The 15,856-nt window shown below is 41.3% G+C and overlaps 1 protein-coding gene across 1 annotated transcript in view; it reads left to right on the top strand.

Annotated features, from left to right (window-relative positions):
* Positions 1–15,856, top strand: part of LOC307037049 (ATP-binding cassette sub-family G member 4-like) — a 75,111-nt gene that overhangs the window by 4,218 nt on the left and 55,037 nt on the right. The window contains exon 2 of the mRNA XM_079677757.1: positions 7,278–7,530. Within this exon, the coding sequence (XP_079533883.1) occupies positions 7,287–7,530 (244 nt within the window). The 5' untranslated portion in view covers positions 7,278–7,286. The remainder of the gene's footprint in view (positions 1–7,277; positions 7,531–15,856) is intronic.

Raw genomic sequence — 15,856 nt, 5'->3', positions numbered from 1 at the left:
TATATGCAACGCTAGGGATGATCTTGCGCGCGATCTTGTGACGATTCTCTCAGACCAATCAGCAGTCGAGAGTGTTGACGTCACTAGTTCAGCTCTGGCCCTGGCCTGATAGAACCACGATTTTATGGGGCCGGAAAAAGTACCCGTTAGCCGGTGCTACGCTATATGGAAAGGCCACCAAAAACTGGCCTGGCCGCTTGAGGACGATCAAGGACGCTTAAACGGGGCTACCCTATGCAGTTGAAATGCGCCGTTAGACTGGTTGTTATGGTTGACACAGGGCCAAAACATGTACAAATTGGACATTTTAAAATGTGGCTGGCTTAAGGCCCTTCCAGACACAATGCGACAACAGCACTTGTGCGCTGTAAAATCCATTATTTACAATATCATGTGTTGAGCAAAGCGCGGACACAGCACGCTTGGCAGGCTCACACCCAAAGACTGTGACGAATACCTGCAATGGCAATAGAAACAATGCAGCCTGAAGGCAAGGCAGGAAGAAAAAAGAACTGTTTGTGTGTCTGAATTACCTGAACTCTACAACCCAAGTTTGCGCTTGTATTGACCTGAGACACATCTCCAGTCAATCTGGTGTGTTTTAACAGGTAGCTGTTTATCAATGTTCACAAAATGCTGCTGTGAATTTTTTTTAAAGCTGGCAATTTTACTCTTTTCTCTCTAACTTGTGGCACATGTAGTTCAAACCAGGTTGTGTCTGAAAGGGCTTCAATTCAAATGTAGTCTTAAAGGAAAATAAAGATATTTGGGAAATGCTCTTATTCACTCTTAGAGAGTTAGATAAAAAGATGGATACCAAGTTTCAAACCTAGACAATATATTTTAATTACTAGTAGGGAGATAGCAGTGACTTCCAGGGGTCTTGTCTTATCTTCACCATGAGAATGCCAGAAGGTTTCCATTTAAGACATAATCTGAAATTACATGTTGAAACTCGCAATTCATGTAATGTACGCAGATTAAACCAACCATATGTAAAGTGGTAATGAGGGAACTTTTTTAAACTCTGAGACAGGTTTGTGGATTTCCTTTGATACCATTCTTTGCAATAAATCTTTAGATTATACGTGCGTTCTGAGTTATTCCAATTAAACCAGTCATTTGGCATGATTTCTTATCATCTCTTTGATGTCTCCATTTAGCCGTAAGCAACAGACCACTTTATTTGATTCCAATCGACCTTTAATCCAGTTGTATTTGGGGCATCAAGTCCGATTTAAATGTAACATTTGTGCTGTAATTAATCTGAAGCAGTATGATCTCAGGTCGTTGAGTTCTCTGCCTCTCCACTCTCCCCTCGTCGGACCTTGTCTCTTGTCTTGCACAGTGCAGGCCTATCCAGGTTGACTCGTGACATGTTGGCATATGTAACATGTCTCTCCGTTTCCTTGCCTCCTTCTTATCTGGACCATTTGACAACGAGAAAGGACTTTTGCTTGGCTTCTCTCTCCTTGCTGTCAGTGAAATGTGTCTCTGTGGCGGTGTGATCTGGAGGGCAAGTGAAGGAGCAGTCAATTCCCATACATTAGCTTGGCTTGGTGCTTGGTAGTGTACCTGAGTCTGCAGATTTGTTCCCAAGCTGGCAACTCTTAGCCCCTCCTGCTCTGAGCAGATCAAGGGTAGTAAGAAAAAGTTGACTTTAATCCCCAAGGGGATTAAGAACCTCATGAGTGATTTAGAGACTTCTTTCTCAAAAACGACAAATTACTGTACCACCTGGAACTTGGGAACCGTTTTTACAGTGGTCTGCACTGAACAAAGTAGATTAGACAAATCTCCATTTCGGTGATCAGTAATGACCTTGCGATCACTGGGGAGATTGCATATTTCTGCTTCTTAAAGTCCTATCAGCAACAGCTGGTCAGCAGACCTTAAAGCTCTGGCTGGGGTGTACAATAGAAATAGATTTTGTCTGACGTTGATCATACCTAAGCGATCTTTTCCCAGGAAACGTATATACATTTCCACTGAAGCCGTAGTAATAATGAACTATCCCCAGTAGAGGTGTTCAGCACAAGTACCACCAAATCTTCTGACTCTACTACATCGTTAAGATCACTGAAAACATAAGTAGCTTTTAGATTTGGAGAACTTCTCAAAGTTATACTTATCAGTTCATCTGTTATATACTGCAGTTGTTGCACTGGTTAAAACAGACTGGATACCAATAAATTCACAGAAAAAGTCATGAGGTATTTATTTTGCACTGCAGATACTGTAGAAGTGGTGCAACATGATGTAGTAATTATGTTGGTAATAACCATATAAACAGTGCACACATAGTTGGTATGCGAATATTATTATTATTTTCCTCAAAGATAATCTTCTAATATGAATTAATCTAGACTGTCCTTATTCACGGGTTGTCAAATAGGAATGTTTTTTTCTTATGGCCATAACGATGCCCAAGGCATCCTTTATCGACTGTATCAGAAGGATCAGGCTTTCAAGTTAATCCAATATACTCATCAGCAGCAATAATAGATGCTCACTACTGCTGCTCTGGAAGTTAAGAGGATGTTGTAAAATCAAAGAAAAAGTCCACGTATTGTCAATAGTGCTATCAATTGATTCAAACATATCATCGCGTTAATCACAATAATAATCTGTGAGTAATCATCATCAAGCACAATATTTAAATACTAATATTTACCCCACCCTCTCCACCTGAAGCTGGACAGACAGCGGAGCTCCTTCTCCAACAGACTGCTGTAGCTCCGCTGTCCCAAGGACAGATACAGGAAAACATTCCTGCCCACTGCAATAACTGTACAATAAATCACCTCTGGATGGAAGAGAACTCTCTGCTCCATAGTTTCGCTTGATAACTGGACTTAAACTCCCTCTGTACATTTTGTCATTTATATTCAATTTAATATTGAATAATCAATTTCTTGCACAATAATATCCTGCATTATATTTGTTACTGGAAAGTTGTCTTTCCACATCCACGTATAGGGCTGTGAAGTTAACGCGTTAATAACGCGTTGACGCAAAAAAAAAATGAACGCCACTAATTATTTTAACGCGATTAACGCATGTGTATTTTTTGTTCTCGGCCGCCCCGTAGTTTCAGGGCGCATCGAGTTTAAAATACCATCTACAAACTGATGCTGACAGCCCCGCTCCTGCCGTCCGCTTGCGGCAGACCACACTTCCACGCTCACCGATAGGCACCGACTGGCCATCGGGAGGACCGGGAGGGTGTGTGTATGTGTGGCGCGAGCGAGCGAGAGAGAGAACTTACGTGTATTGTTGTTGTTGTTAGCATCTGGTGCTAGCTAGCTGCGCTAACGGAGCTGTTTCAATGAAAACAGAGGAGCGACATTTCGCCGACAACTGCGCCGAGCACTTGACTTTATGCAGGTAGCCAGACAGTGGGACATTGTACGAAAAGTCAGCACACTGCAGGGATAGTGCGCCAACATGATTGCAGCGTCCAGGCAGCTCCTGTTCGAGCATATGCCTTGAGTTGCACACACACACACACACACACACACACACACACACACACACACACACACACACACACACACACACACACACACACACACACACACACACACACACACACACACACACACACACACACACGCACGCACGCACTTTGTATTGTATTATTGTATGAGAGAGGTTCCAGGGTTGAATTGAGGCGAATATTTGTAATGTTCAGAGGTTGTTGTGTTTAATATTCATGAGAATATTTGTTGTTCAAATGATAATAAGCAAGCATATAAAGCATATTTGTCCACTCATATGTTGATAAAAAAACTTGAAAAATATTCCTCTAAGGTACATTTAGAACAGATAAAAAATGTGTGATTAATTTGCGATTAATCGCGATTAACTATGGACAATCATGCGATTCATCGCGATTAAATATTTTAATCGACTGACAGCCCTTTTAATAGCACTTTTAATGCTATGTTATTTCTATTTCATCAATATTTTGGACTGTTTATTTCTTGTGTCTTAATTTCTCTTTTGAGAACATTGCCGTGTTTTTTATGCTGCTGCAATGCAAAAACATTCCCAAATTGTGATCAATAAAGTAATCTATCTGTCTGTCTGTCTATCTATCTATCGCAGTGGCGAACCGTCAGGGCCTTCAAGGTATTCAGAGAATACCCTGGAACACTCAGATAAAACAAACAAAAAATCAATTTAATTATATAAATAAAATGCAATAAAATGTATATTAAATGAGAATGGTATCTGTGTTGTTGATCTGTAATATTACAGTGTTACGTTGATTTGTTTGTCCTTCTCGGACCATGCACTACGCATTTCAGTGGTTTTGTGTTAGAATTTTTTTTAAAAGCTCAGAAAACCGGTGCTTTTCAAGCACCAACATTTTTTCGGTTAAGAAGCAAGAACTGCATACATCACGCTTACGTCGGAGGCGGGGGCAGGGGCGGGATCAACCTGAGCAATAACAGTTTATGACGAGTACGGCAAATTAAAGTTGTAACAAGCAGTAGCCCTGACCAAAGTGACTATAACGCAACCACACACTTATTAAAAAAGGCAACACTAACCAGGCTTCGTGTGATTCTGTTTATTTGTACCTTACTTTGACCATCCGTTCGCTGTTATTGATCATTGTGAAGAGTAGGTAGACGTGTTGTTTTGTATTATAGCAGCTATCGGATGAAATCAATACATGGGCTGCACAGGTTGTCATGTCCAACTATCACAAGTAGAATCATAATGAAAAATATGCCGGTAAAATGTGCCTGTAGAAAACGGCTTATGCCACAATAGGATAGCAACAAGTAGTCAAGATAGTCAAGCTTCGGTTGCTATGCTAACATCACCCATTTTATGCAGAGAAACTTTCATAACAGTGTTGTGATGCCAAACAGCGGGCAGCACTGCAGCGGTCGGTAAATGCCTCTGAAACACATTAATAAACAATGAACCACGGCACTCTGGAGAAAAAAAGGTGCAAAAACGAAACATCCATTTGAACTCAGTTTGCTGCTCTGTGATGGTAGTTTAAGCCAGATACTTGGCATTAGGGCTACACGATATATCGTGTCGTGACGATAATCGCGTTATGCGCATGCTTAATAATGATATTGACATCACAGGACGTGCAATTTTGAAAGATTTTTTCCGGGCGTGCGATATTAAGTAGGCAAATGAACTCAAACACGTCATGTTGCTGCTGGCTACAAAAGGAAAACTTGCGCGGCTCTCATGTCAGGGGTACTTGAGTGAGTGACATGCAGGCTCTGCATGCACAGTAACCCACCAATCACAACCATTCTTGATCAGATCACAGCAGGATAACCGAGCTAGCTCAGCTTGTTGCTCTGACTAAAATCCTTCATCCGGTTAAATATTGTTAAAAAAATACCAATTGTATAGCATTAAAGTTCAAGAAAGGATGGTTTGCGGACAAAAGAAACTGTCTTTTCTTCAATTCCTGTGTTAGCTAACCTAGCTAAAATATTATTTTCAAATGCACTGAGAAATCACTTACAATCATGAAACATACTAACTCTGCCTACAGTGACAGTTGGCCAACTTTATAATCTCGGAACGTCAACAAGCGTTCCAGTCCCAGCTGTGTGAATCGTCTTTTAGTGTGCGTTGCCTTTTGAGCTTCTTGTAGCGTTTTTTATTTGCAGCTTTTTGTATTTGCAACGTTTTGTCTATGCAGCCCTTTTAGTAAACCTTGTGCATGTTGAACTACAGCCGAGTACAGCAGGGTCGCACAACCTCACCGTCACGCCAACTTAAGATCCTTATTCAAAAATACAGATTCAAAATTGTACAAGTTGAAGCGTTCGTTTGAACAGTTTGCAAGAGCGCAGGTACTTGCTTTCAAGCAGAACAGGGACAAACAAACTTAGCGGGAGTGTTTACGTGTTTGGCGTAATGACGTACAATGTCCTCGACATCTTCTGTTGTCCTATTCAGCCACTTGTTTACAACCATTGTTTTTTAGACACGTAACCTCTTCAAAAATCATCAGTGGGGCACTGGTTATGTATTTAATGTTGTAGAACAAAACATGATCGATCTCTTAAATTGTTGCCAACCACAGACACCTATTTTCTAAAATCCTATGGAGAAATCCCATTGACTCTGAGACGAGGGAACCGTTAGTGGTAAAATGCTAACTAATTTCCGTGTTTTAGGATTCGTCACTGCACCACTCTATAGCTTTAATCAGATGTGCATATCATCTGATAAAATGTGACTATGGTACAGTGGCGTCGATAGTTGCATACATTGTCCTCAAAATCGAGCGTTAACGTTAGAAATGTTGACATGCAGCGGCAGTCGGAGCCGGAGGCTAACGATAGCTCACCTGCCTCACCACCATCATTGCCATCTAGCTCCAAAAGTGAAGCTGTATCCATGGCCGTGGCTGTGCAACCTTCTTCTGCAGCCAGCCAGAAGGAGAGGCTGGATTTGGCTGTGCCCGGCGGTGGTCCAATAGTTCCCCCAAGGACCCCAACCGATAGGGGACTCTATGGCGCTGTTGAAACCCCCAACGCCAAGATCAAAAGCTATATTATAGCAACCGGTCTATGTAGGCCTACCGGCCCATTCCCTAGAGACAAACATCAAGAAAACCTCTTCTTAGTTCGCTGTGCCGTTGTCAGGCTGTTGTTGATAGCCTATACATGTGGCGCTTCTGAGTGGTTGTGTATGTCCATGCGTGTGTGAGCGCATCAGCCTGCGCTTATGTTTTGGGCGATGGGATGGATATTTTAAACTCTAATCCTAACCCTTGGTATAAAATGTATAATTTTGTCTTTCAAATTATTAATCAATCAATTATATGTAATAACAATAATTGGCGGGCTTACGAATTTGTCATTGTCTATTTTTTTAAGACGCACTTTTGCATTAGATGTTGTACACAATTGAAGTTGTCTCTACGCTCTTGTCTTCAAATGTTTGTTTAAGTTATACCAAAACAAAAATACAAATGGAAGAGAATGATTGTGAGTTATGATCAATCCATGCATTATCGAAAGTTAAAGTATACTCACACACTTGTAAATGTTTCATATAGAGTAGGATCTACTCAAACATCAAAGAGATTTCAATGTTTTAGTTCAAGCACATCAAACATGTTTTGACTTTGATCTACAGTCCAGACTACCCACAATATCAAGACTAATGACCTAAAATCCTAGCAATGCACCAAATTCCTAGTTTCATGTGTAAAATTTGACAGCAGATAATGAAGCATGACTCACTTTTTCTGATTTTACCTTCTCACTCTACTTCAGACAGCCACTATGGACAATAAGGCATTGGAACCTGACTCTCTGAGTATCCCCATGGAAGAAACCATTGTGTGTAATGGAGGTGGCCAGCCTCAGCAGCAGCAGGAAGTGTCAATACTGACCCACCTGAAGAAGGTTGAGAACCAGATCACTGAAGCGCAGCGTTTCTCCCACCTACCCAAACGCTCAGCCGTGGACCTGGAGTTCAACAACATTTCCTACACCATCCGGGAGGGAGCATGCTGGAAGAGGAGAGGTAACACACATCTGTACAGTCTTCACACACACTGCTTGTGCCAGTCAAGTCTATGTAAACCAGTCTGTAGTAGTGATGCTCAAAAATAGGTGGGTGGTAATCTCTAATTGTGTAATAATAATAATGGGAGCAGACTTAGAATACATAGACAAAGGACGCATAGTTATAAAGACCTTGGTGAATTGGAAACGCATCCTGTGTCTCAAATTGTGTACTATTGTTGTTACATTTGTTGTTCAAGTGCATAAGTGTGTCCTAATGCATTGAACTATGAGTACCTGGATGGTGGAATCATAACGGTCAAAAAGTTCATTATAGAACGCTGCACACTTTGCACACACCACGATCTTGAAGTCACGCAACAAGCTCAAGTGCAGTTACTCCAACAAATAAAGCCCCGTTCATGTATACAATTATGTGTTTTTGTTCACTGTTTAAATAAGTACCACTATACTATGTCAAATAGACACCGCTGTTAATTTTATAGGATTAATTTGAGCTGTCTGTAATAATAATGATAATAATACATTGGATTTTTATAGCGCTAATGCTCAAAGACGCTTGAATGTCCTTGTAATGGTTTGGTTCCACAAACTAGCTAGCTATCACGGCTGCTGTGCCCTCACTGATGTTAGCTAACAGCATTGGAAAATAAATCTGTGTCTAAATTCAGATACAGAACCGGATCGAGGTGACAAAGTGTCAACTTGTTGTTATGTACGTTGCACATTTACGTACCGAATTATTGTGAAGTACTGTACGTAACAGATCCAACTTAGGTTAGTTACAGCGTCAACCATGTGTTTAAAAGTGGAAAATGCTGTGTGTTTTTGGGTGTGAGATTCTTCTATGTTCACAGTATGTGATGTTATGGATCAGACAGGGCAAGTCTCACATATCAGTTTTTTTAAATATGTGACAAGGAAGTGGTTGCTCAATGCCTTGCTATGTAACTTATCCATAGCGACTTGGCTTTGCTGTCCTCTGCAAGTGGAATCCAGAGTGAGATATTCTTGTTACTGGACACATTTCTCTCTCTCATCCTCGCTCTGTTTCTTCTTTTGTGTGACTGATCATGTCTCGAGCAGTGAGTGCTTACCTGGTGCCTACAGTTAATGTTCCAAACCCTTATCTTTATTGATCTTTTTTTGCCCAGATCATTTCCCCACAGGTAGAGACAGATTGGACAGAGCAGGCTGATTGTTTTTGAATCACTGCCCTACCCAAAATCAATCGATGGCCATGGATTTCAGGCAGAATCAGTGGATACTTAAAAATGCAGGCATAAACAGTAATATATAAACTCAGTAGCATTGCACATGCTAACATTGAGCAATTTTAATCAATACAGATCAAAGTCAAGTACATGCATATTCTGCTAATTGGATGGTTTAAGTACATATAGTATACGAACATCAAGTCCTCTGAGCAGATACAGAAAAGATCATTAAATGAATGTTTCTGATTAATGATCATTAATTTGATGATCATCAACTCTGAGGATAGCATACCCATCTCTATAATGTACAGTCTGTAGGATACAGTTGTTAAAGATAGCCCGTAATGCTTTTAATATGTTAGGGAAAATGTACCAGTTAATTATGTGGATATTCAATCAGTGCTGATGGTGAATGTGATCGATTTAAAGAGACCCTATCATGCTTTTTTGGGCTTTCCCTTTGCTGTTGTGTGTTATTGGTTGTTGTTTATGTTAATGGTCGACAAAGGCTAAAATCTCCTCCAGAGGGATCACCTTGATTGGACTCCTCTGTTACTTCTTTAATATAGTGACATCACTATGTAACACTCACGCCTCTTGGCTAGCGCTCCAACATATTACATACATTATGAGAAATATAAAGCAAAATGAAAGCCTGGAAGCTTGTCACAATAGAGGCACCAAATATAAATATAAACCTGAAAATCAGCATAATATGGTAGTGTAATGCTTTAAGAAAATAGTGTGACAACCCAGTGGTTAAACATTCACTCTGAACATTAACCTTTGACTCTGCAAATATGGATAATATAGTTTTAAAAGGGGAAAAAAAAGGATCAGCAAGGTAAATACTTACCGTAAATAAATAACACAAAGATTTCCCCTTTTGATTGATGGGCTGCTCAGTATAAGTCTTAGATTTTATGTGATGTGTTTGAAATTGTGTTTAAACTTAGGGTGTCTTTCTTTGGCCGAGTGTTTACACAGCCACAGTACAGAACGTGTCACAGCAGAATTAAGCAGTCAATCCGTTCCTCTCAGTTGTACTATAGTACTCTGACTTTCATTATTATTATATCCATATTGTTGAGTAAATATGTACCAGCAGCAGCTAAGAAAGCGAGACAGATAATACAATTATACTATAGGCATTTCCCGTACCTCTTAGGTATGTTACAATATATAATTACACATTAATAAAAGAAAACATCTATTGGAATTTGGTGGTAGGAGAACCAGCCACCTCAGGATCCTCGTTGAGGTAGATGCAGAGTCCTTTAATGAGGCACTCCCTGCCAGCATCGATGTCTTCCTTGAGGATTAAAACAAAGAATATAGGGACATTTTAACTCAAATTGAACCTATGGAGTAGTCACATTTTGGGATAATTCACCATTGTAATTGATTTTAGACAGACCTAATGCCGAAAAGGAAATTGTATATACTGTATATACACACATATATATATATATATATATATACATATACAGCGGGGCAAAAAAGTATTTAGTCAGCCACTAATTGTGCAAGTTCTCCCACTTAAAAAGATGAGAGAGGCCTGTAATTTTCATCCTAGGTATACCTCAACTATGAGAGACAAAATGAGAAAAAAAAATCCAGAAAATCACATTGTCTGATTTTTAAAGACTTTATTTGCAAATTATGGTGGAAAATAAGTATTTGGTCAATAACAAAAGTTCATCTCAATACTTTGTTATATACTCTTTGTTGGCAATGACAGAGGTCAAACGTTTTCTGTAAGTCTTCACAAGGTTTTCACACACTGTTGCTGGTATTTTGGCCAATTCCTCCATGCAGATCTCCTCTCGAGCAGTGATGTTTTGGAGCTGTCGCTGGGCAACACAGACTTTCAACTCCCTCCAAAGATTTTCTATGGGGTTGAGATCTGGAGACTGGCTAGGCCACTCCAGGACCTTGAAATGCTTCTTACGAAGCCACTCCTTCATTGCCCGGGCGGTGTGTTTGGGATCATTGTCATGCTGAAAGACCCAGCCGCGTTTCATCTTCAATGCCCTTGCTGATGGAAGGAGGTTGTCACTCAAAATCTCACGATACATGGCCCCATTCATTCTTTCCTTTACACGGATCAGTCGTCCTGGTCCCTTTTCAGAAAAACAGCCCCAAAGCATGATGTTTCCACCCCCATGTTTCACAATAGGTATGGTGTTCTTTGGTTGCAACTCAGCATTCTTTCTCCTCCAAACACATCTAGTTGAGTTTTTACCAAAAAGTTCTATTTTGGTTTCATCTGACCATATGACATTCTCCCAATCCTCTTCTGGATCATCTAAATGCTCTCTAGCAAACTTCAGACAGGCCTGGACATGTACTGGCTTAAGCAGGGGGACTAGGGCTGTAACGATACACTAATCTCACGATACGATACGATACACGATATTGAGCTCACGATACGATATATATCACGATATTCAGCCAACGATACGATTCGATACGATTCGATATCATTCGATACACTTACATCATTTTCTGAAAGATTTTAAAGGGACAGTGTGATTTTGGTGATATCTTGTGAGTGTTCCATTGACTTGGATTGAATTAATTCAACTGAAAACTGAAAGCATCAATTATACAATATATGGCTCTGACTAGACAGAGAGTCTACAGCTTGCAAATGCTGGACAAAATGACTCAAAAGATGTGGTGAGAAAATTTGTTTCATTTGAGTTATTAATTTAAACTTTTTGTCTAAGAGATGTTGATTTGAAACCGTTGTTACATACAGTTACGGCATTTCCTGTTTCTGCCGGAGAGAGGGGAGGCCGTCCCAAAGCTTGCTGCTGTATTTATTCCCTCCATCTGACAGGAGGGAGCCTCGTTGAGCTGCGAGTGTGGCTACAGACGGAGTTCACTCCGTCGAGGGAGTGGTTTGGGATTGGGCCGATATCTCCGGCGGTAGAGAAGACCCTCTCCAGTGTGGTTAATGTTTGCCGCCATTCTCCTGAACCGCTTCGCATTCACTGCGAGAAGAAGACACCGGCGTCTGTGTATCTAGAAATGCTCTTCAGCGACACTAGCGGCTCGGCTGGCTGACGTAACCGCTCTTCATGCAGAGCGAACGGGGGGGAATGGGCAGCGAGTGCCAGGCGGAACACGGGGGATTTGAATGGGAGTTAATGTATCGATACCCGCGGCTGAAATATCGATACTTTCTCGGGAAACAAAATATCGATATATATCGCAGGATCGATTAAATTGCACAGCCCTAAGGGGGACACGTCTGGCACTGCAGGATTTGAGTCCCTGGCGGCGTAGTGTGTTACTGATGGTAGCCTTTGTTACTTTGGTCCCAGCTCTCTGCAGGTCATTGACTAGGTCCCCCCATGTGGTTCTGGGATTTTTGCTCACCGTTCTTGTGATCATTTTGACCCCACGGGGTGAGATCTTGCGTGGAGCCCCAGATCGAGGGAGATTATCAGTGGTCTTGTATGTCTTCCATTTTCTAATAATTACTCCCACAGTTGATTTCTTCACACCAAGCTGCTTACCTATTGCAGATTCAGTCTTCCCAGCCTGGTGCAGGTCTACAATTTTGTTTCTGGTGTCCTTTGACAGCTCTTTGGTCTTGGCCATAGTGGAGTTTGGAGTGTGACTGTTTGAGGTTGTGGACAGGTGTCTTTTATACTGATAAAGAGTTCAAACAGGTGCCATTAATACAGTTAACAAGTGGAGGACAGAGGAGGCTCTTAGAGAAGAAGTTACAGGTCTGTGAGAGCCAGAAATCTTGTTTGTTTGTAGGTGACCAAATACTTATTTTACAGAGGAATTTACCAATTAATTCATTAAAAATCCTACAATGTGATTTCCTTTTCCTTTCCTTTTTCCTTTCCCCCCCCCCCATTCTATCTCTCATAGTTGAGGTGTACCTAGGATGAAAATTACAGGCCTCTCTCATCTTTTTAAGTGGGATAACTTGCACAATTGGTGGCTGACTAAATACTTTTTTGCCCCACTCCCACTACTGACACGATAGCAGTCATTTAGTGCGCATATGTGTAATCAAACCCATGATATCAAAATCTCACTCCAGCGAGGTACCCAAAGTTGGCAACCCTGTAGATAACCCCCATTGTGTGACTTGTCAACAGTGTTGGGAGTAACGCGTTACTTGTAACGGCGTTACGTAACGGAACTACTTTTTTCCGTAAATAATAACGTAACGCGTTACCTTTCCCATTCAGTAACGCCGTTATTGTTACTGTGGTGCTAAGGGGCTCGTTACTCGTTACTATCTGTGGTCCAAATGGACAGTTTCTCCCTGCTGCGCAGAGCGTTGCAGCGGAGCCTGTCTGCTGCCTGTCAAGAGTGTCAGTGGTAAATAGTCATCATGAGTGAAAGACGGGACTGTCACCATAGACATCTAAAATAATAGACTTAGCTTCTACTGCTTGGTCGCGTCAGCGCCAGTGGCAGTAGCGGTAGAAGCTACATCTATTCTTTTAGATGTCTATGGTGCACACTATGAACCAATGCGTTGAAAATGAGCGATGATTGGTTGACATAGGTTAAAGTTTCAGGCTAAGCCAATCAGAAACAGACATGGGCGGGTCTTCTTGCCGATAGGGAAATAAACACAGTCACACACACACACACACACACACACACACACACACACACACACGCGACAACGTACAGCAGCACACAAACTCAAAAACAACACAAGAGCGAAAATACAGCATGGAAAATAACGACGAGACCAACAGCAGAAGTTTCGCAGGTTGGAAATATAAGCATTATTTTACCTTTATAGGAAAAAAAGATGAAAAAAATATAAGTGTCAAATGTAAACTGTGTGCAGGACACAAAACGCTGGCTTCCTCATGTACCAGCAATGCCAACCTCATGAAACACCTAACAAAAGTGCATGGGACTATTAAACTAGTCGCCAAAGATGATGATCCCACTACCGCCTCTACCTCCAGTGACACAGATGGAGCACCTCCACAGGCAAAACAGGCAAAAATCGATTTCAAATTGCCACAGCATGTCATCACCCAGAGGCAACTAAACAAATTAATAGCCAGGTATGTTGTTGAAGAAATGCTGCCCCTGTCAACTGTTGAGTCAGTCGCCTTCAGAGAACTAGTTGGCAAAATTCCAGTGACAGTGAAAGCAGGGATACAGTGCAGAAAGACATTTTCCAAATACCTGGACACTGAATATGCTAAAATGGAAGATGAGGTCAAAAATACTTTTAAAGATTTAGAATACCTCTCTACCACTGCAGATATATGGACTGCACATAACAAAAGTTTTCTTGGTGTAACTGCACACTGGATAAACCCACAGAGTATGCAACGTGGAAAAGCAGCCCTGGCTTGCAGAAGATTCAAAGGTCGGCATACATATGAAAGTATTGCAACTGAGCTAGATAACATTCACTCATCTCATGGCATATCACAAAAAATTACAGCAACAGTCACAGATAATGGCTCTAACTTTGTCAAGGCCTTCAGAATGTTCCAAAAACAAGAGGAGGATGAAGATGGACCAGAGGATGATGAGGTGACCTTTACAAATATAGGGGATGTATTGCTGGATTTAGCTGCTAATGATGAAGATCTAGATGTGATCACCTTACCCCCACATCAGAGATGTGCATCACACACACTAAATCTCATCTCATGCACTGATGTGGATAAGTGGTTGCTCTCAACACCTGAAACAAAGACAGTCTACAGAAATGCTACGACAAAGTGTGCAGGGTTGTGGAACAAGGCCAGTCGGTCACCACAGGTCTCGGAGCTCGTGGACGAGATTATTGAGAAGAAGCTGCTAGTACCTTGCACAACTAGGTGGAATTCATTTTATGATGCCCTGGCTCGAATTTCTGGGATACCAGTGGTGGAGTTGAACACCATCTGCTCCAAACTCCAGATGAAATGTCTCAGTGAAAGGGAACTTCAGTTTCTCAGAGAGTACTGTACCGTCATGCATCCACTTACAGTGGCACTGGACATTCTTCAGGGAGAAGAGAATTGTTATTATGGCACACTCTTACCCGCACTGGAAACATTGATATCCAAGACTCTGGAAAAGAAGAATGGACTACAAATCCTTGTTGGCCTACCAGATGCAATTGTGCAGGTAAGAACTGTGATTTATTTAATCAATTTAATCAATCAGCCTCTTGCTTTGCATTTTATAAACGTCACTCATGTGTGCATAGGCTGTGTGACAGTGTGATTGATATGTACTGTATGTGTGAAACAATAAACCTGCAAAGCATTTTAGCTGTAAAGTGTGCAATGTACATGTTGTACACCATATACAGTAGGCTAGGCCTACACATTCTGTGTCCCTAAAAAAAATGCTCATTATGAAACTAGGCATATAATGTATAATGCAATTGTTAAAAAAAAAAAAACTGCTCATTATGTACAACTCAAATGATTTTTTTGTCTTTTGCACTCTTATACATCATTTCAGTCAATCAAAACAAGATTTACAACGGTTCTTGCAAGTGAAGATGCTATCCTGGCTGCTGTGACACTACCCAAGTTCAAGCTACGTTGGTTGCGTGACCAGGAGAGGAAAGACCAGGCCAAGGCAAGTCTGCTCGCAGAATGCCGCAAACGGATCCTGGAGCAGGAGCAGCAACCAGGTACAAGTGCACCCAACCCAACACCACAGCACAGCGCAGGGTCTGCCAAAGAGGCAGAGTTCTTTTCCTTCTCAGAGGATGAGGAATCCTCAGCTGAAACGGAAGTAGCTGATTACCTCAAATCAGGAGCAACAGGTTTAGAAAGTCTCAATCAATTTCCTTTGATAAAGAAAATATCTCTTAGATATAATGCAGCCACTCCATCCAGTGCCCCAGTAGAAAGACTCTTTAGCCTGGGGAGCCTGATTCTGTCTCCGAAGAGGAACAGGCTATCAGATCAAAAGTTTGAGAGGCTTCTCCTTTTGAGGTACAATCATTGGCTTGAGCGCTAGGAAGGAAGACTTTAATGGATGGATGTTTTCTGGGAATGCTGATATGTTTATTTTGAGAGGGGTAGATAGAGCGATAACAAATATTTAACACTACCTTCTGCTGGTCTAAAGAGACTGAAGGACTCTTGGTGT

This window comes from Notothenia rossii (assembly GCF_949606895.1).
Source record: "Notothenia rossii genome assembly, chromosome: 4".
Classification (NCBI taxonomy): domain Eukaryota; kingdom Metazoa; phylum Chordata; class Actinopteri; order Perciformes; family Nototheniidae; genus Notothenia; species Notothenia rossii.
The sequence above is the reverse complement of the archived record's forward strand: the minus strand, read 5'-3'. Positions and strand labels throughout refer to the sequence as shown.